Genomic DNA, 22,377 nt, shown 5'->3' with positions numbered 1-22,377 from the left:
ACAAAATTGCGACAGTATATTCATGCTAAAGCACGGATATATGCTTTATATTTTTAGCTTCATTATGAATGTCATACCACACTCCTCCTAAATGTAAATGTATAGTGAAACAATATTTGTAATTTTTATGTAATGTGACAATAAGATCACATTGTTTTGTGAAGTTTACCTAGAGCAAATTTCTCCTGTATAAAATAAAAAATGTATAATTTTGTTTAATAATGCTAGTGTACCTGCTCTAACCAGCTTGATCCAAGTCTACCAAGTCTCTGCCCCATCAGTGGTTAGTCCAGATGATCTAGCTCAGCTTGGACCAGATAATGACCACAACTGACCAGCATGATCGATGACACACAACCATCTGCCATCAGAAACATGTCATGTCTGTGGAGCAGCGCAGCAGCATTTAGACTACTGAGAAATATCCATGTTCTATGCGTTGTTTTACGTGATTTATGTTAGCTCATAGTAGTATGATAAATGCAACTTTATATAGAAGGCTAAAGCTAGACTCTACCTGAAACTGACGGTCATAATGCAATCACTGTTAGTGTATATATTTATTATTTTGTCCGTACTTTGTCATCTAGGCAACACCTTCACTTTAATTTTTTTTTTTTTTTTTTTGTAAATGATTTGTATTATTTATAGAGGCTTATGTTGTAAACGCTTTCAAAATCAGCTTTGTATTCAGTGTCAGACACGCACGTTGAACCACGTGAACGCACCTGTTTCCTAGCAACAAAACAACAACAACAACAGAATGGCAGACAAGACTGGGGAAATGGCGCAAAACACCAGACGTGTTTTTATTAACGATATTGGTAATTATACATCGAAAAATATTGCAAGGGTAAGATTTATTTATTTATTTATTGCAATATCATATATAGAAGAACTGGGTCACATGTTTTAGCTTAAAAATACTAGATACTGCTTGAATTTAAATGTCAACTTGCAGGGACAGTTATGTCCATACGTTACTACTGTATATTTCGTTTACCCTTATTTTCCTGTCTTTAGTTTTTAGACTCATGTGTGGTTGGTGCATCTCTTGTGGACCCTGGAGAGGCTGATGTGGAGGAAGATGACGACAGGCTGCATGATGAGCAACCAAAACTCAAAAGTGCAACCTTCCAGATTGTGGGAACAGTTTCCAGCCAAACAGAGGAGAAGTGCAGTTTCATTGCTGAAGAGTACAGCGTAAATAAATCACAACTAGCCTACAGAATTATGCAGAAGATATGAATTTTATGAGTTGTTTCCTATTGTATTTTTTTCATTAAATCCCTTTTACTCCCCAGCAGAACTTGAAGCGAGAAGACCTTCTGCATCATCTAATGAAATGTGATGTGGTCATTTATGATATTACTCAGAATGCTGATCAGATAGATGAAGCACAGTGGGCTGTCTCAGGTATCACATTTTTATTAAATCCATGTGCCATTTCTTGCTATAATTTTTTTCCTGAGCAGATGCTAGTTAAAATATCATCATATCCCAGCTCTTTATGAAGAAATGGACCAGTTTTCTGGGCCCAAGATGTTTATCCTGGTGTCAACAATTATGACGTGGACTATGACTAAACCAGCTGATAAAGTAGGAATAATTAAAGTTATCAAATAAGAACTCTATTGATCACCATGCAAAACAAGAGTAAAAGGTTGAATTAATGAATATTTTTAACTCCACTATAGGATAATCCAGAGATTCCTTTTACAGAAGAGCACTACAGGAGAAGAAAAGCACACCCCAACTTCCATGATCATATCGGTTTGGAGAAACTTGTGGTCAAATTAGGCAAAACTGTAAGCAAGAACCCCTTGCAGAAGAATATTTAGTTTTCCATTTTATAAAAGCACTGCAATCGTAAACAGCTGTACACACTATTTATAGTTGCTAATAATGTTTGCAACGCTTCAAATGAGCAGTACTTTAAAATTGTGAAGTTCATATGTATTTATAAATGATTTTCAGAAAAGCTCCCAGTTCTCTACATATGTTGTTGCATCAGGGCTACAGTATGGAATGGGAGAACACATATTCCATTTGTTTTTTAAGGTAAATCATATGCACATACTTTTAAAAGCATCACACTTGTAATTACTTTGTTCTAATTAAAGTGTTGAAGCTAAATAATTGCTCCATGTAGATGTCATGGTTGGGCGAAGTCTCCCAGGTGCCCATCTTTGGAGATGGCTCCAATATTATCCCCACTATTCACATCAATGATCTGGCAGGGTAAGTAATATTGTGCAGCTTTTTATGAAAACTAAATTACGGCCCATTAACACCCCTTTGATTTGTATTCATAAAGGATCATCCAAAATATAATTGACCACACGCCAAAGTCACAATACTTTGTTGCGGTTGATGATTCCAAAAACACAATGGAGGATATCATAAAGGTGAGATTTTACACATTCAGTATATACTGCATATATATTTTTTTTTTAGAAAATGAATGGTTCTCATTCAAAGAAATCTTCTTCCTCAGGCAGTAACACTCGTGCTTGGACCAGGGAAAACTCAGAATGTTTCAAAAGAGGAGATTTATCTCACACGGGATCTGATGGTAAGAATCAATGCCAGTTGTTCTGACATACTACAGTGAAGATTATCAATGTTGTACAGTTTTGGTTATGTATTGACAAAGTTTTTTTTCGTCCACTTTTTTTTTCAGCAAACAGATATTGATTCTTTGCTTGTCAACCTTTGTATTGAAGCAACATATCTGAAAGAGAATTTTAACATTCAGTGGGTGTCAGAAACTGGCATGGTTGAAAACATTGAGCAGATCACTGAAGAATACAAGCAGACTAGGGGACTGTTGGTATGCCGAAATACTCTTGCGTTTTCAATACTTCCTCTATGTTGAAGATCAGAGTTGGGATCTTTGACTTCATCAAAAGTTTTACAGTATAAACACCTTTTTATATGTGTCCCAGCCCCTTCGTATCTGCATCCTGGGACCACCTGCTGTTGGGAAGAGCACTATAGCGGAGAGGATATGCAAGCATTACAAACTTCACCATGTTAAGCTTAAGGAGACAATCACTGAAACATTAGAAAACCTGGTCAGTGTTGTACAACACCCAGAATTTATTCACAACCATCAAAGCATGTTCATATAATTCAGATATTGTTTAAAAAGATAGTCCACCCAAAAATGAAAACTGTCATCATTTACTCACCCTCAAGTTGTTCCAAACCTGTATGAGTTCCTTACTTCTGTTGAATATATCTAATGAAGATATTCTGAAAAATGTTAGTAACCAAACTTGGCTTCCACTAGGAAAAAAATAACCTGGAATCATTTGCTACCATCAACTGTTTGGTTACCAACATTCTTCAAGATATATTCTCTTGTGTTTAACAGAAGAAAAAAAAAATATACAGGTGGAACACCATGAGGGTGAGATAAATGATGACCAAATTTCATTTTTGGGTGAACTATCCCTTTCAAAAAAGCTAAATAAAAATAATACTGAAGTAAATATATCCCTATAGTGACATCCTTTCTGTTTTTATACATTGAAAAAAAAAAAAACCTTTAAATTGTAAATATTTTATACTGATGATTAATTGAATCAATCAGGAGTCGTGTGTTGGTATGGAGGATGAGGAAAACGATCAGAGTGAGGCTCAAGAGTTTCTGGACACTCTGAAGGAAAACATGAATCAGAATGGAGGTTGTATATTTGTAATTTTTTATGTGATATATATTGAAATGATATATATATTAAGATTTTTGTTGTTGTGGTGGTTGTTTAGGAAGGCTAGATGACCAATATGTGATTCGTATAATGAGGGACAAACTCAGGACTAAACCCTGTATGAACCAGGGCTTTGTTTTGGATGGTTTTCCAAAGACATACGAGCAGGCGAAGGAGTTATTTACTGGTGAGAAATATGCCCCTTTTTAGGTGATATATTAACAAATTAAATCATTATTCTGATGAATAATACATGAGTTTTGATTTGCTGCATGATTTTTTTAAATATTCAACAGGTGATGAAGAGCCTGAGGACTTGCAATCTAAACACGAGAAAAAGATCATTCCAGGTCTGTAATTAATTAATGTAAAGTATAATGCAGATTAGAAATGCCTTTTTTCTCCATCATAATTATTAGCCTTAAGATTTGAGTCTTGCATGACTGATTTGAATCTTATAAAATTCATTTAGCTACACAAAGTGTTCAAAAGTTTAATAGTTGTAAAAGGAATCTCTCATACTCACCAGAAGTTGAATTTATTTGATCAAAAATACAGCAAAACAGAAATGTTATTACAATTTATAATACCATTTGGTTAATTTAATGCATAAAGCAAAATATTAAGCACTTTCAAGAAAAACTGTTCCATGCAGTTTTTGCATGAGAAGGCTGTGCAGTCTTGTTCAGCTGAGTTTTACATGATGTGAACATTTTCAGTGGTATGTTATATTTGTAGACAGATGAACTGAGAATATGACACCCACAACTCATTTAAAAAATATAATTTAACAGGTGGCTTTAAACATTCCTATGACACTAGTGAAACAGTCATCTGTCTCTTCTTCAGAGTTTGTGTTCTTTGTCGACGCCACTGATGTTTTCCTGAAAACCCGCGTTCTGAATCTACCCGAGACTGCTGTAGAAGGAACTTCCTACACTCCTGAACAGTTCCTTCGCCGCTTAGCCAATTTCAGAGAAAGAAACGTAGAGGATGAGACGTTGCTGAACTACTTTGAGGATCTGGAGATTCATCCTGAGCACTTGGGTAACGTTAAAGGAGTGAACCAAATCACATTATAATGAAGAGCAGTAATAGAAGAGCATACACAGCATACTGTTTGGAATGACATGAGGGTCAGTGATTAATGACAAAATTTTAATTTTGGGTGGAGTATCCCTTTAAGGTGCGGCCACATTTACGAATTTTCCTGGACAAAATCCAGACATTTCAATAGGAATCGACATTTACAAGCAAAAAAGTCCAAACTCAGTTCTAAACAAATATATTGGTGGGTTTTGATGTGAGACAATTAAAGGAGATAGACTTTTTGACTGGAGTAAGCATTATTATGGTTTAGAAGTGACAGTTAAAATGCTTTAATGAGGGATTTGTTTCTTACAAACATGCAGCTTTTCACTTCACAAGATGTTAATTGATGAAATGAAGTCATGTGGATTACTTGTGGATTATTGTGGTGTTTTTATCAGCTGTTTGGACTCTCATTCTGACGGCACCCATTCACAAGTGTGGCCTAAGTGTCCAAATGCCTGTATATCTATCCTTATTTCCCTTTTATTTCAGAGATCACAAGCAATGATGACAGTGAATACCTGCTGATCATAGAGAAGGTTTGCAAAAAGGTGGGCAAACCGAAGAACTATGGGATAGTATTAGAAGAGGTGGAGGAAGGAGAGCGGCGGCAAGCAGAACAGCAGCTAAAGGAAAGGGCAGCACAAAGAGCCGAGGCAGAGCGGCGGGAGGAAGAAGAGGCTCAACAGAGAGATAAGTGCTGGGGGGAATGGGTAAGCACCTGCATTAAATCTTCTGATAACTACAGAAGGGATTCAGTGCATTTTTTTGTTTGTTATAAATGTTATAAATATATGAAAAGATGCTAATCTCTTCTTGTCTATGAGATGTTAGTGTGTGTTTGTGTGTTTTAAAATCAGCAACTTGTGGAGGTGAAGAGACAAGAACATGACCTGTTAGAATCTCAGTCAGAACTTTTAAGGAATTATCTGATGAAGGATGTGATGCCCACTCTCACCCAAGGGCTCATCGAATGCTGTAGAATACGTCCTGACGACCCCATAGACTTCCTGGTAGGTCACCTTAATAATACTTATAAGATTAATTTGTTTTTCTGGAAGAATTGTAAAATTGTCGCTCTTTGTATCTTTCAGGCTGAGTACCTTCTCAAAAATAATCCTGAAGGGTAATAAAACATGGACATTGTTTGCCTTGGGGTTTCAGCAGCAAGTATAACTTCTGTTGTATAATTTCTGTTCTTATTTCAGTCTTAATGTTCATTGAAAAATTAATCTTTAATACAGTCTGTGATTATGAATAATAATTATACTGTAATGATGCAAGTAATGAACAAATACAATGCAAATCAAACAGAAAACAAATTTCTTTGACTGTGTTTATCTATCCATTGATTTAAAATGCTATATATATATATGTATATATATGTGTGTGTATATTGTATATTTTGATGTTGTTAGGATGTTGATTTTAATTTGATTTTTGTTTGTTGTGTGTATGTTGTTATTGTTATGATTAGTCTGATTTGCCCTCTGCTTTCAAAGGATAAATGTTACAAATGGCAGAAAATTAACAGACCCTTTTAGCTAGCACGTAATTAATTTCATTAGTAAAATAAACAAAAACTGCACTTTAGGAAGTGCTGTAGCTCCTTCAGTTCAGCTTTTAATATGATAATACATTAACATATTCCTTAGTGCCAGTTTCTCTATTCTCAAATACAAGAATATAATACTAGCTAAAACAATGATACAATGCAGAAGGGCCACAAAGTGTGCAAGAGTCCAGTTTACAGCAGGCAATAACAGAACTCAAAGACATGAGGAATCACAGGGTAAACGGCAGCAGAAGGTGGCAATAAACAATAAACCGGGTTGGAATTTACAAGTCAAGTGCAACCATAATAGATGTACAGCTGCTAAAGACGAGATTGTGTATGACAAAGCACAGGTGCATGAGGTTAGGCAGAAATATTGGCTGTCTGTAATATGGATGGGCCCCGAGTGGAAACTGTTTATGAATCTGTTTATCAGCACTTTTGATGCAGAACAAACTTTTTAAAATATCAGCCCTTTGGTTCTTTAAGAGTGTAATCTGAAATTCAGCTACTCAAATAGGCAAACATCAGTGATCGGAGATATGATAATTTAACAAGCTTCTCTGACTTTTAAAAGTATTGAAAATATTGCATTAGGAAAAAAATCATATGTATATATGCTGTATATAACATATGATATTTTTTTAGGGCATGTTTTAAGGCCAAAATTAATTGTACGGAATTTTTAGAAGAATATTTTATTGTACATTGACTTAGTTACCTTAAATGTCTACTTAAAAATCAATACAAGTATATACTTTAATTTATACTGTTATATAAGTTCAGGGTCAAGATTTGTTGACAGAAAAATTAAAGGTTTAATTGTTTTTTTGTTTTTTTTTTTAACAAAATCTTTAGTCACTTTTGATGAAATTAAACTGGCCCTGCCAAAAGTATTAATTATTTAGAATAAAAGTACTATTTTGTTAATTAAAATTATTTTAAAAAAATCTCATGAAACACAAACTTCTGGTAAGTGATATTGTTTAAAGCTACAATTCTTTCTTTCAAGACTTTAGCAGGTTACTATACAGGTATGTACCACTAGATGGCACTCCTACCCATGCAATACAACATATTTCTTTTCCTTTTAATTTCCCACTAAGACTACTAAGATTGAAACAAACAACCCATTTGACCACATACTGTGGAAACATTTGTGTATGTTGAACAGTTAGGCCTGAGTTTATACTACTACTGCAAACTTTTAAAAGTATCAATAAGAACTTTTTTGCCTACAGCACTGAACTATATTTGGACCTTTTGGATCAATAAAGCATGCCTATTAATATAATTTAAAAAAAACAAATGAATTCAGCATCAAGTATAACTTCTGTTGCTCTGTTTTTGAGAGATGTTTATTTCAGTCTTTAATTACTTTTAATGATAATTATATGGCAATGCTACAAGGAATAAATACAATGCAAATCAAATAGAACAATATGCACGCACACACACACATAATTTATTCAATTAATTTTTTCATATTTATGTTTTCAACTATATTTGCACCTTATAGGCCTAAAGCATACCTATTATTGGTTTCAGGAGCTAAATGTGTCAAATGTAAGTCCAGAAGTCTGTACAGCTGTGTTCACTTATGTCACTACATTAGAGGCCTGAGTATCTCTGGCTGTATAACACTCAATCCAAAACCCTGTCTGCATTTGGAGGGGGAAGTGTTTTGTTGCTTAGGAACAGTTGTGTCTGTGTCTCAGTGGGGGTCTCCTTGTGAATATCATTATGTTCCCTTCAATCGACAAAAATGACACATTTTTCTTGTCTGCCAATATTTATCATTGGCTGCACTCACTTGCAGGGCCTGAAAATGTCTTTTTATTGATTACAGGGCAGAATCTGGGATTATAACTAACTTTGTATCAACATAATATTCTAGATGTCTGCAATGAAAGGTCTTTTCATGTTGACAAACTACGAGAAGATAAGCAAAAGTAAAATGCATGTGGTTGTTTTGTTCAATATACCTAGTTTTTTCTCATAAAAAGCCTGGCAGGTCAACAAAGTATTTTTTTACTACTTTAACTAACTCTCACCAACTGAAAGAGTGAAAGAAAGTGAGATTGATCCATTTTCTCCTGCAACAATAGAGCAGTAAAAAAAAAATTGAAGTCGTGAGATGTAATTGTACATGTTCTGTTGCTCACGAATGAAACAGACGGAGCGGGTGAGGCCAGAGGACGTGGCGAGGAACGGAAAGGTACCCGGCGAGTCTGCACCCTGCAACTGATTGTGCGCAGGATCATGTTGACAGGAGGAAGGAGGAGATGCAGCCACACATACAGCAGGGATGCTGGGTGCCTAGGCCAGAAATTCATCAAAATGGGGGAACACCTCCAAGAAATGTGCGTCAGACCGTGTGTGCTCCTCTCACATCGTCCCTTTGGAAAGTCAGTGAAATATTTCAATGATAGATGTTGATTAGATAGGGGGGCAGTAAGAACAATGTGCATTAGTAATAGAGTGGACTGTCTTCTATAATTGCTTACCTTGAAGTGAAAATATAAAAATGATAAATTTACACATTTGAGCATATATATATATATTAAAATATCAAATACATTAAAACATGAAATATAAAATGTAAACTTTACAAAATAAATCATGTATTTATTTAGGTAAAAAAAATTTTTTCACGTATTTGCCTTTTTATTAATTGGTTTGTTTCATACAGCTTATATTTGTTATACTATAACAAATTATATTTTATATTTATTCATTAAAATTTATTTAGGTTTAATTGTATTTTTATTTATTTTAAATTTTTTTATGTTACTTTTCACATATTTGCCTTTTTATGAATTGTTTTGTATTTCATAAAGCTATAATATATTTTATAATATATTTATTATTAAATTTGTCATACTGTATGTATTTACTTAGCCTCGATTGTGACATCTTACCTCACACAGTATGACAACATGCCATACTTTTTTTGGTTTAATTAACTTTTTTTCTTTAGGCCATGACAGTGGCCACATTTTACTTTATTCAATATTTTTTTATTTTATTGTTTGTTTGTTTGTATTTTTGTGTTTGTGTCTCCACAGAAATTGACTTTTGAAAAAATAAAAATAAAAACCTAAACTGAGAAATATCCACTTTAGTAAAAAAACTGTGACAACTAGCCCCAGTCTCCCTCTAAATAAAACTCTATTTATATATAATAGAAAACAAGCCCCCAATAGCCTCCTGTCAACTGCAAGCAGGTGCTTACTAACAACTGTCCAATTTTTTGGGCTCCGACTGAAAAATGTTTGACATTTTATCTTTGAGTACAGCCGTACACGCCGCATCATTCCCAGCGTCTGTGCATCTGTTCCCAACATCCTTACGATCAGGTTTCAAAGTCTGTTTGTTCCAGAGCCGGGGTGGGTTGAAGCTGGCTGGGCGATGTTCGGCAGCGGAGTTGGTGAGATGGAAGCCTTTGTTAAAAACATCAGGTAGAGCGTGGGGGGGCTGTTGGCACAGCGGCGCTTGCCCCCATGCTGTTCTGTCAATCTGCCCCTGCCCCGTGCCGAGAGGAGGAGGGGGGCAGACACCAGGGGGGCCAATCCTCCATGAGACCCAAATCACGCCAGACGAGAAAAGATGGTCCCTGGCTAAATACAGTTATCCCCCCTCATCTGTCAATCAGAAATCTTTGAGTAATTTGGGATTTGCCAAGAAAAGCATTCAAATCTCTGAGTGCGAATACTGTAGTTTTTGATATGCAATGTGTGTGGAACAATTCATCTTTCTGACGTTTCTTATTTTGGAAAGGCCTTTACTTTTTCATTTTTAAATAAAAAAGATTTTCAGCATGCAATTTAATATATATATATATATTTTTTTTACACTTTAAAGTTTCTTTTTTTGAACAATTTACAGGTAAACACCATTAATTGGTAATAAATTAATGGCATGTGTTGGATAAATTAAATCTACTTGATTAAAAAATGCACAAGCCTATTTTACGAGACCCTAATTACATACAGTCTGTGGAAATGTTAACGGAAATTCAAATCAAATTTACAAACTCAGTTTTGCCGTTCAAACTCATTTATTGCATTTCAGAACGGTTGTTTTTCATTTACCAAACATATTCTTAATTACCTTGAATTTAAAGACACACGGCAGATGGTATTTAGTGCACGTTACACAAAAGACGCCTATATTTTCAGATATAACACCTTTTCATGTGCATCTGCAACATAAACCGAAAGAGAAAGTGATTCTTCCTTTGTTGTTGGCTAGCGTTGAGTAGCGCATGTAAACTAAGACCCGCACAGAGGTAAATCTCTTCTTAAATTTAACATATGTTCTCCTTCCCACACATTGTGATTCTCTGCACCAGCAGTAAACGATACATGTGAGGGAGGTTGAGGCACTCGCCGATGTCGTCTTGTCATCCAGACGACGATACGCTACATTAGCAGACGCAGGCAGGGAAGGGGCCTCATACACGAGTGTGAATATTAGGGGAGATGGAACCCGAGCAAACAGGATTTAGAGCACACCTCTGTATCAACACAGATTTAGTCAGCGTCACCCTCCGGGGACACAAGGAGAGATGGAGGGAGAGGCTTCTCTTCATTCGAGATGATTCACGTTGGGAGTGGGCTTGCAAAATTGCTTTATGGAAAGTGGAGGAAGCCTCGGCGGGAACATTAGGCAGGAAACAGCAGGAGGGCTACTGTTTCATTAGGGAGAGAGGCTTCGGCTTTATTACCAGGATTTGGAGTTTTATGGTTATCGTTATTTGCCATAGAATTATTATGCTTATATGTCTTCTAGTCGGCTGTTTGGGTGGGGAGCGGATAGGTGGTCTCGGCGCAGTCGGCCAGGTCTAGGGAAGCAGGCCGCAGAGCCATCCCCTTGGCAGTCGTCGCATTCGCCGTGCACAGATCAGAGATCCTGCTCAGCAGCGTCTTCTGCGTTTCGACCAGGAAGTCCTCCTATGAACAGAGAGTGATAGAGTTGTAGCTTATTCATATTTAATGTGATATGGCCCTGTTTCTTCATCAGTGCTCCATCTAACATCTAACTTTGGCATTAGCTTGTACGGAATTGACATGCAATGAGTGAGAGTAGAAAAACAACAATCATTACTCTGGTTGGCATGTTCAATCTGGTAGTGACGAGTTACAAAAAAATGGAAAGCATCACGGTTATCTTGTGAGGTACAGCTTCAGTTGCAGTCAACTTTACCACTGCTCAGCAAAATCTTAGCTTTAAAATCCAGTCAATTCAATATGTAATATTGTAAAAAAGTTTGTCATGAATTGTTGCTCAGCAAAATTTTGAGGGGGGAGTCATTCCAATAGGAATTCACAAGATCAGGAGTTTTGCCCGAGGTCGAAAAAGTTTGCCACATCAATTTTGCTTATGTTCACAAATTTCTGTTAACATTTTCTATTGGAATTTGTGCAATCGAGAGTTTCATGTGAGAGCAAAACAATTCAGCACGCAGATTCCCCTCATGTTCAAGTTGGTCATGTGTATCACTGCTTGATGAAATTCCATCAATCCAATAGGAAATTGCGCAATCTGGATTTTTGTGCAAGGACAAAAAATGCATGCTACGCTACACAAATTTCATGCGATTTGAATTTCACACATTCACATTTTCAGTAGGATCTTGAAGAGTTGGAAGTTTCATGTGATGGTGAAAAAGTTCACCACACAGATTTCGCTCGTGTTCAAGTTGATCATGCGTATCACTGATTGACAAAATCCCATCAATTAAATAGGAATTTGCGCAATATGGATTTTCACATCAGGGCCAAAAAAATAAATAAATAACTTGAAGTTTGGAGTTTCATGTGAGAGTAAAAAGTTTTCAAAACTCATGCAAATTCTTCACACTGACCAACAGAAAGCTGCTTGGTTTGAAAAGGGCTTCTGTGTGAGCAGTGCTTCACACATCTCTACACTATTGAAAGTGGAGCTTTTTTATACACGAAATTTAGCTAATGTGACCGCACCTTTCCTCTTGATAAATTATCACCGGGATGATCGGGCCTTGCTGGTGTGATTCCTAACGGCAGCAAGGATGGGTTCTGCCTGGAAGCGACGCCGTCTTGCCGTGCCAACCTTTCCGACCCCAGCAGAGCGCGATGCTGCGGTGTACCGTGCAGGCTGCCCACCCTCCCTACCGGGCGGGCCGTCTGCAGCAGAGCAGTTAATAAAGAGATTGATTATCAGCCTGTCAGGAAGTGACAGTTGGACAGAGCCACTCCCCATGAATGACAGAGGGCACGCACCACTCGCAGCAGCCAAGAGCGCCAGAACCAGCTCCGCGCCACCAGCACCTCCACACCGTGCCAACCTTGCTGCGGGGAGGAAGAGCCCCACCGCGAGCACAGCCATCGCCTTCTGGAGCAGCAGCTACACGGCTGCTGACTTCACTTCCTGTGCCAGAGTCAGAGTTCAACGCCGCTGCCTGCAGCAGACTGACTGCCGGGTTCCCAACAAAATACGTGAACTTTTTTTTCATGAGATGCAACATTCAAGCAAAAATATCTTGTATCTGCAACTTTGGATACTTTTACGGCAAGGATGGATTTTTTATAAAAGTATAATAAAAGAAGTGAAAGAAACACTTTTGATTGCATAATAAATCATTTATGGCTAAATGAATGTATCCATGCCAATAGGTGTCAGTATAAAGTCCAAGAACATTGCCACATAGCACAATTTTGCAATTTTAATACAAATTTGGGATTGTGTAACTTTTAATTAGAATTAATCAATGTTCTTGCATGGGTGATTTTAAACATATTCTCATTTAATTATCTTTATGGTTCTGTTTGTTCTTTTTTATCTGATTATCTGTACGCTTCAATGTATGGTGACCTCCACGGGTAAACATAATTGTTGACCCACTCTGCCTGTTGGACTAGCTTGATTGTGAGACCATATGTTTCAATGCTCATGGATTAGCAACAGTGCATTAGAGAGGCAGAAGTGGCTTCCTTCTAATTAATGATTTAGCACCTCACAGGTACACACACACACACACACATACACAGTTCTATGCCTCATCCGGCCCTGCTTTGTCAGTCCCCCCGAATGAAGGGCTGTCTGCGCGCTGTGGCAATCTCGCGACTGACTTTGTTTGAAGTCACTCTTGTCTGTCTCTTCGCCGGTGCGCCTGTCTGTTGGCCGCGTCCCCCTTTTTTAATGAAACAGAAGCGTTAATAGAATCACTGGGAAAAGCAGGTGATAAAAGTCGATCCGTCGAGCGCGCCTGTATCCTGAGTTGCGAGCGCACTGTTCAAACAGAGCATTGTTCAAAGACAATGCATGCAAAAGACACACGGGCTGCCGAAGGAATAAAAAAAGAGAGGGAGAGAAGGGAAATGGAAAAAAAGCTGCTCCCTGTCTTCAGCGAGATCAAAACAACTCCAAGGTAAAATATACAATGAAGGGCCCCCTGATCTGACCAGCATCTCAGATGAGAGGAGGATGCAGTCTTTCTGACATGTTACAGAGAGAGAGAGAGAGAGACGGAAAGCAAAATAAAGAGGCCTCACAAAAGTTTGAGATATTCAGGCCTTATGAATGCATTCATGGAACATTGTACATGCATTACAAATGTCAAATTAACGCCCGCTTGAGCTGAAATGATATTCCGAGCATATGAAATGACCCTCAAAGGGATGAAAAACATCCGAAATGGGAGGTAAACGCACTCGACTCGGCTCATTTCAGCACTAATAAAGATATCGCATCCCGGCCTGACAATACGAATGAATTTCGGTCACATCCCGAGGCCTGTTTTTTGAAACGTCACCCCGGGATATTTGCAATCGAGTGATTTTTTTCATACGTCGACAGAGCGAGCTGACATTTTATCATTGCGGGAAAAACAGAAGTCTCTTTCACACTTCATTGGCCATCGCAGAGATCAATACAGGCGCCGGTAAGAGGAATATCAGCCGGGGATGGTGCAGAAGTATCTGTAGGAACGGCACCGGGGAGAACGAAACGAAAAAGAGGAGGAGTGAAGCTGTGTTAGAAGGCGACACAGATGGACAAGAGCCTTTATGGTGGCGGCTCCTGCTGGCATGGTGCCACCAGCCCCAGACTCCCTTTGTTTGCCAGGCTACTAAACTAATAGAGATAAAAGCAGGTTCCCGCTGGCCAGGAATTATAAAGTCATTAACGAATACAAATAAGGCTGAGAATGAAGGGGCAAGGAGAGGAGGCTTTCTCAGACCAGCTGAGTCTGAGAGGAGGGACGCGGTTGGTCAGGGGAATCCGTCCGAGGTTAGACGTCTCTGAGTGTGTAAACAACCCCGATTTCCTCTTTTACTATTTGATAGTCTCCAAAAACATGGGTTGTCCTGCAGTGTGACATGACACAACAGCATTTTGACTAATCATTGTACATGCATATGTTTTTATAATGAATCATATGAATTGAGAGATTACAGGGAATGCTTATATTTTCTAACTTTACATAGCTATTTAAAAAAATCTTAAAAAATAAAAATGTGTGTTAACATGTTTTTTTTTTTAATTAGTTAAAATTATATATATCAAATCAAAATTATTAAAAATATAATTAAATCAAATTATAAAATCTCATGGACATGTGATTACCATATATACTTAAGCAAAAGTGTAAACAAAAATTATCTAGCAATTACCTATCATTTTCAATAATTTTTGTAAAATTTTTTATGAATCATATGAATTAAGATATTATATGGAATATTTATACCTAATAAAAATATAAAGTGAGTAAAATTTGTTTGAGGAAATGGTTTTATATATATCCGAATATATATATATATATATATAGTGGATGTGTCAGATTCTCATATACTATTAAAGCAAAATATAAACAAAATAATTATCTAGCAATCATAGCAATTCTTCTTTCATATCAGATTAGTATATATCAGTCCATACACAGCATTTTGTTTCATTGTCTGGTCAAACAAGCATTCATTTCTATTTTTTCCCCTCAAATCTTTTAATTTCCTCTCTCCTTTTATCTGCACAATAGATCCTCAGCATGTCTTCTCTTCCCTCGTGTAATCTCAATATTATTTAAGGTAGCCATTGCACAATGGCTGTGAAAATGGGAGTCATTTAAGCCCTTCTCCCCAAGCAGTGGTCTTGGCAACTAAACTAGCTCATTTGTTCACTCTGCATTCCCTTGGACAGCCTTATAAATGGAGGCACTATCCAATTATTACAGGGGATAAAACTAGAACTCCAGCAAACCATAGCAGAATCTATTACCAGTGAGAGTTTGTGCATGTGTGTGTGCGTGTGTGTGTGTGTGTGTGTGTGTGTGTGTGTGTGTGTGTGTGTGTGTGTGCGTGTGTATGTGTGTGTGTGAAAAAGAAAGGCTGTGCCCATATGCCTCACAAACTACTCCACACAGGGCAGGTGACACATCACCGAGACCTAAACACATGAATATTCTTCAACCTTGACTGCAACATGTTCACTTACGATGTATTGCAATAAATCATTATGACGCTTAATCTTTAGTTTACCTTAAATGTTGTGGTTTATTTTATTTATTTTTTTAATCCCAAAATTATTCTAAAGAGAAAGCATGAAACAGCATGAAATTTGATGCACAGCTGGCTTAATATGATATTTGACATCTTTCAAGATATATACAGTATGCGGTCTACAAGTTACCTTAGTGTGATTGTTTGCATGCATATGAAGGGACGTTTGGGATTGGATATGGAATCATTGCATTTTTTGTATGAAGCTGGCTTTAAGTTGATATTCAATGATGAAAAGGGGTTACTTTAGAAACTCTCTGATAATTGGCTTCTTAAAAGCATCTCATTTTTAACAATGTCACTGTGGCTGGTGAATGACAATTAATCTGTTTTCCAGTGTTTTCTTGGCATCTGTGCCAATTACTTTATATGCTAATATATGTAAATTACTCAGCATTTGAGGTGCCAGTAAAAACTATGCTTGTATTGTATACTATTTTTAATTCATGCAATACAATTGAAGTCTATTTTCAAAAACACTATTTTAAATCATAAATAAATAAATAGCTTTTTAAATATATTTTAGGATGGAAAGTAACAATTAAATGCATTAGTAAATTACAACAAATATAGCAACTAAGCTCTTAAATATAGTTTAATACTTATCATTTCAGACAACACAATCAGCTAATGCTCTGCAACAGAAAGAATCTTTGAAACAATCGGACTTGTTTGCATCATTTCTTTGTTTACTACTATGACAATGAGAATTATTCACTCCACGTATGAACGCAGTGCCAAACACATTTATTTCTCACTTGAACAGTCAAACTGCATTTTTACACTCACCATACATCCTATTTAAGTGCGTCCTGGATTTTGTATTTGTCATTGTGTCGGCACATTCATATTTTTTCTATTTCTTTTCTTCTTCTTTTTTTCCTTCTCTGTTAGTGGGAAAGAGGATAATGACTTCACCGTTAAGTAAATGTTAATGAATGCACTTCGCCATCTGACTAGGTCTTTTCTCTTAACATAAATAGCTATAATTACCAACATATTCTCTCTCGCTCACTCTATCTCTCTCTTTCTCCCTCACACACACATACACACACACACACACACACTATGACCTGCATCAAAACTCTGCTCCTTCTATTGTCCTGTTAAGTTCATCTGCTTCTCATCTCTGAAGGTAGATGTCACTGTTGCACACTAAATGGATCTGTAAACTTTAGCCTGAGAGATGATGGATGTTTAATGTTGGGTAAATTAGTATGAGATATTTAAAATAAATAAATAAAATAAACAATTGTGATCTTAGAAATATATAAGAGAGATGGACTTGACCACGTTTACTAATGTCAGCAATATGTTAAATTACATGAAATACAACTAATTTTTTCCAAGTCATTTTATTCATTTCAAATTCATATAAATAGACACCAGACTTTGAAAGAAATATTTCAGCTGCATTAATGAGCTATTTTATCTCATCTTGTCCTTGCAAATTAAGGTTTAAAATTTTTAATTCAGTGTTCTATTTGCTAGTTAATTATCAGCAGATCATCATTAATTAAATCAACATTTAAAAAAAATATATATAAAGCTGCAATAAAAGTCCATGCTATAATTTTGCTTATTAATTTCTTCCACCAGTTTATCAATAATCATTCTCTCAGTCATAAAAACACTTTTCTACTAAACCAACACATATGCATTCATAAATCCTGATGTGCCGCCCCAAACCTAGTTATGCAACACTAAAAAACAAAAATCATAAATATTTTGAGCCATAAGTTCATTCTGTGCAAGACTGATAGATTGAAATAATCAAGTTCTTGTTTTACATTTGTGTGAAACTGCAAAAATAATTATTCGATTTAGCTTAACAACACATTTTCATAATTACCACGTATTACTCACGGGGAGTACAATGAATGCACAATCTGATAATTATAATAAGCACACTCATATTGGAAGTGCATCAGGCGAATGTGACATTGTGTCAAAATAAAGTTACAGCACTAAAGATGAGCGGCTGAGTTCTGAACATCATCATAAACATATTCAAACACACACACACACACATCATATGAATATATATCTCCTGTGTCAGTGCCGTGGAGGATGGCAGCCAGCTCTGCGATCCGCAGCTCTCCCGGCTGATTCAAAAATGTATCTTTCAGGCGTTTATTATCAATTTGACTTTATCTTCTCTTTACCAGAGGTGTGAAATCTCAACCTCATACGTGTAATTAAGGTGGGCCGCGGTGCTTAAGAGAGGCTTGATTTGAAGCGATTACCAGAGGCGAGAGCTCAAAAGTACACCGCTGTGACCTCAGGGGCAGTCTGGAGAGCTGCTGGCTGAAGCCACGGCTAATTTAATAGATCTCCTCAGCTTTACATTTAAATATCATCACAGTGGCGATGAGCCCCCGATAGGCTTTGTTCTCGCGTGTGGCTGAGGAGAGATTATTTGCCGTGCAGATCTGACCTGATGGCTTCCCTCCCAACTAAACTCTTCTGTTTGTTCAGCCTAAGAGCGCGTGAGACATCGATCCGCCCGTTTGAAAAGATGCAGTTGGGTGATAGTGGTTTTGAACTGCTGTTGCTACACATGCCAATATGAATGTCACAGCGATGGTCTCTAAAAACATGGGTTGTCCTGCATCTTGACACAATACAACTAGTTCAAACTGCATTTTCTCTCACTATTGTACATGGATTTATTTTTTTATTTGTTTGTTTTTTATCATGAATGATTTTAAGTGAGATTACATAGAATATTTTCATTTAAGAAAATATATTTAATCAGACATATTATATTATATTAATTTATATTATATTATACTATATTATATTATGTCAAACATTATGTAAATATGAATATATATATATAATTCACATTTATTTTAAATGATCTATTATCTATATATATTTTAAATTATTATTATATTAAACATTTAAAAATAGAAAAATAGATAATTATAAAAATGTATAATGAATGATATGAAGTGAATGATTATATAAAATATTTCTCCTCAAAAATAGATATTCAGCCATTTAAGCTATTTTACACACACACAAACACACACACACATGCACACATATGTAAAATGTATTAAAAATAGAAAAATAGAAAAATGTTTAATTATAAAAATGTATAAAGAATGATATGAAGTGAATGATTATGTATTAATTCTCCTTATTTTTTTTAAGATATTGAGCAATATTAATCAATGTAAACAATTATATATATATATATATATATATATATATATATATATATATATATATATATATGTGTGTGTGTGTATATATATATATATATATATATATATAATTTGTCTATAAAATGTATAAACACTAAATAATGTGGGCGCGCGCACACACACACACACACACACACACACACACACACACATACACTAATATACATACACACACACACACACACACACACACAAATAAAAAATAGTTTCCCCCTCAACTAAAATGTTCTTTTTGTTCAGCCTAAGAGAGACACTGATTCGCCCGTTTGGAAAGATGCAGATGGGTGATAGTAGTCCTGAACTGTTGTTACTAAAAGTACAAATAAAATTGTCACTCTAAAAGGAGGATAGCGTATAGCGAACTTTCCCAAAAATAAAAGAACTCCAAAATAAAAAGGCTCAAGATGCGTGCTACTGCATTTAAATTTAAAAACAGAAATGAAACACTGCCTCTAATTCAAAGTGCATTTCCCTCTGCTCAACTATGACAATAACATCCAATCATTCAAAGGGAGAAGCATTGAAATTCCACATTAGAAGAAAGAGAGAGAAATTTAATAAAAGGACCAAGACATAGAAAAGAGGGAAGGAGAGAGGAAAACAGACACTGCCGCCCATGTAGCACTGGGCGTCCTCTCCGCTGGTCTTGCCTGTGCTGATTTTAATGAGTCATTTCGATGCACGCTATGAAGATTAGGTGCTGGTGACGGCACTGCGCCATCTGTAAGGTAGCCGAGCAGTCACAGTAATCCATCTCACACTCTCTGTCGAGGATAGAGAGACGGCGGGACAAGGTCACCACAGGTGGAACCGTTAACGCAGTGTCAGAACACAGACCGGAAACCTTTTCTGAGAAGCCCTTCTCAAAACCTCCAGGAGATTTGTTTTTATTTACCGCTTGCTGACTGCGCTTGAAATCAAAGACGAAAAACAAAGTGTTTTTCTGTCTTTCACAATCACTGTGCATCAGTTTAGGGTCTGGGTGACCGGTTACGATAAAATGTTATGAAAAGTTACAGCTTGAGTTCCTTTCAAAGCGCTAAACTAAGCCTCAATGTATATATGGAGTGTTTTTCAGTCGCTAAGTGGTGTCAAGGATCTTTGAGCAAGCTGTAAATCAAGAGTGCACCTTGGCTATTTACAGCAAAATTATACAGCATGAATGATTCAGTGATTAGAAACATTCTGGCATTCATTATTTTCGCATGGTCTGAAGGACTTAAACACTGCTAGCTCTTCACACTGTACAAATGTCCAAAACCTTGAGAGAGACGGAGTGAATCACAGGAACAAATTTATTGAAAATATGTGCTTGGAGGGATACTAATAACACTAATAAGTAATAAGAAAGCGCTCAAGTTTTTGTTAGTAAGACGGTTGCTAAGCTTGCTTTTAGACCGGCTGTTTCTTAATGTGGATGTGTCAAAGAAAAAGTGGCTTTTACCCGCCTGTGTATGTGCACTCCAAGTGGAGTTTATTTTTTATTTTTTTGTACAGCTGTGATTAAAAACATGAGGAAGAAGGTAAGACAACAGGAAGGAGAAGAAACCCTGACTGTCTGCGTAAATGCATACAAATTGCTGCTGATGAGGTCTTTACTGGGACGCTGTTTATCTCGTAATACCTCTAGTTTTAAAACGGCACACTGTCCCCGCTCTTCAGGTGTTCATTTGAATAGACTGAGCTGAATGAGTCTTTCTGTAATTGATCCCTGGGGGACGGAGATGTTTAGGCCCACCGAATCCGCATTTCCCCCAATTACGGATGCCATCGCGCTCCAAAAACAGAATCAGAGCGCACATCACAGGCTGAACTCTTCTGCTACTGACACGACCTTACAAACACTAGCTGCCTTCACATGTATTTATAAAAAAGTACATTTGTACATACTCATACAATGCATTCATATAAAACTTTGGTTAAATAATACATATATTTAATTTTACCTTATGTACAACATTTAAAATTTGTGGTTGATAAGATTTTTTTTTAAAGATTTTTTAACAATCTCCACAAGGCTGCATTTATTTGATCAAAAACAGTAAAAACTGTAATATTGTGAAATATTACTACAATTCAAAATATCCTTTTGTATTTAAAATATATGTATGTATTCCTATATATATATATATATATATATATATATATATATATATATATTTAATATAAACCTCAAAAGAACATTTTAAAAGTCTTTACTGCACAATGACCAATTTAATGCATTATTTATGAATACAATTATTAATTTAACTTTATCAATGTTAATGTACATTATTCTATATTGTTAGTTATATATATATATATATATATATATATATATATATATATATATATATATATATATATATATATATATATATATAAATAAATAAATAAACTAAACAAAACTTTAAGTCATAACTTAAAGTAATATATTAATATGCAGTGGTGACTGGAATGGACTATGTAAGGACATATACACTCTCATTATTTGTATTGACTTAACATGGCCAAATACACAGTGAAGACGTCTAAGGGCACTACAGTGCGATTCACATGTAGTCACTGAGTACAAACAGCTACACTAAAGTACCACTGAACACACCACCAATATGTCTCTCTGTATCTTTTTCCCCCATCAACCAATGTTTAAATGGCAGCTAACTGTGCGCTTAGTGAATGGGAAAGTAGGCTAGCACTGGACAACAGGAAAATGGAAAACAGCATGTGTGGATTTCTGACTGGAGGTCAGTCAGATAGAAGCAGGACTTCCAGGTATAAATATAATTCACCTTCCCGTTCCACTGCAGCCACTGAACTGCTCTTCACTGAAGTCAGAACAGAGACAATCTTTCAAAAGTCCCTTCAAAAGTTCTTATACAGGAGGAAAAGGGATTTTTTTTTCCCCCTCCAAGACTGAAGCTTTAAAAATAAAACCAGAAGCCCTTGCTGACACTCCTTGCTTTCTGGACAGAGTCTTGCAAATAGACTCCCAATAAAATAAAAAAGTAAAACATATTCAAACAACTGATAACATATAAAGAAAAAATATAACCTGATGTTGTCGGGGCATGTGCAAGGAGTGTTTGGAGGGCATTATTGTCTGTAGGACATGGCAGCGGTACTCGGTTCAGGCCCAAAGCTGTGGTGATGGAGTGGCTGTGAGTTAATAACTGATTACCTCTGGGGCCGTTCACCTGTGAGCCCATCATTACCTCACACTTACACCAAGCAGGTGCCATCCCTGGTTGTCCGCCACGCTTGTCTACTGTGGCATGATTCCC

The 22,377-nt window shown here is 36.3% G+C and overlaps 2 protein-coding genes across 3 annotated transcripts in view; one reads left to right on the top strand and one right to left on the bottom strand.

Moving 5' to 3' along the window:
• The first annotated feature begins 728 nt into the window (after nucleotides 1-728).
• Nucleotides 729-6,130, top strand: ak7b (adenylate kinase 7b). Of its 2 annotated transcripts, none has more exons than XM_019126299.2 (18): nucleotides 729-853; nucleotides 1,024-1,203; nucleotides 1,308-1,416; nucleotides 1,505-1,599; nucleotides 1,698-1,808; nucleotides 1,978-2,061; nucleotides 2,153-2,241; nucleotides 2,318-2,408; nucleotides 2,498-2,575; nucleotides 2,684-2,833; nucleotides 2,949-3,077; nucleotides 3,599-3,692; nucleotides 3,775-3,903; nucleotides 4,013-4,066; nucleotides 4,566-4,763; nucleotides 5,301-5,521; nucleotides 5,663-5,821; nucleotides 5,903-6,130. In XM_019126299.2, exons 1-18 carry the CDS (start codon nucleotides 764-766, stop codon nucleotides 5,936-5,938), a joined length of 2,097 nt encoding a protein of 698 aa, XP_018981844.1. In that variant the 5' UTR covers nucleotides 729-763; the 3' UTR covers nucleotides 5,939-6,130. The 2 variants fall into 2 exon arrangements, with proteins under 2 accessions (XP_018981844.1, XP_018981843.1); XM_019126298.2 differs by having other exon boundaries at nucleotides 1,305-1,416.
• Nucleotides 6,131-9,463: 3,333 nt separating this feature from the next.
• LOC109100313 (protein phosphatase 1 regulatory subunit 37-like) overlaps nucleotides 9,464-22,377 on the bottom strand; it is a 90,460-nt gene continuing 77,546 nt past the window's right edge. Inside the window, exon 13 of the mRNA XM_042743103.1 lies at nucleotides 9,464-11,318. Coding sequence (XP_042599037.1) covers nucleotides 11,154-11,318 — 165 coding nt within the window. The 3' untranslated portion in view covers nucleotides 9,464-11,153. The remainder of the gene's footprint in view (nucleotides 11,319-22,377) is intronic.

Source organism: Cyprinus carpio, chromosome B17 (genome assembly GCF_018340385.1).
Source record: "Cyprinus carpio isolate SPL01 chromosome B17, ASM1834038v1, whole genome shotgun sequence".
Lineage (NCBI taxonomy): Eukaryota > Metazoa > Chordata > Actinopteri > Cypriniformes > Cyprinidae > Cyprinus > Cyprinus carpio.
The sequence above is the reverse complement of the archived record's forward strand: the minus strand, read 5'-3'. Positions and strand labels throughout refer to the sequence as shown.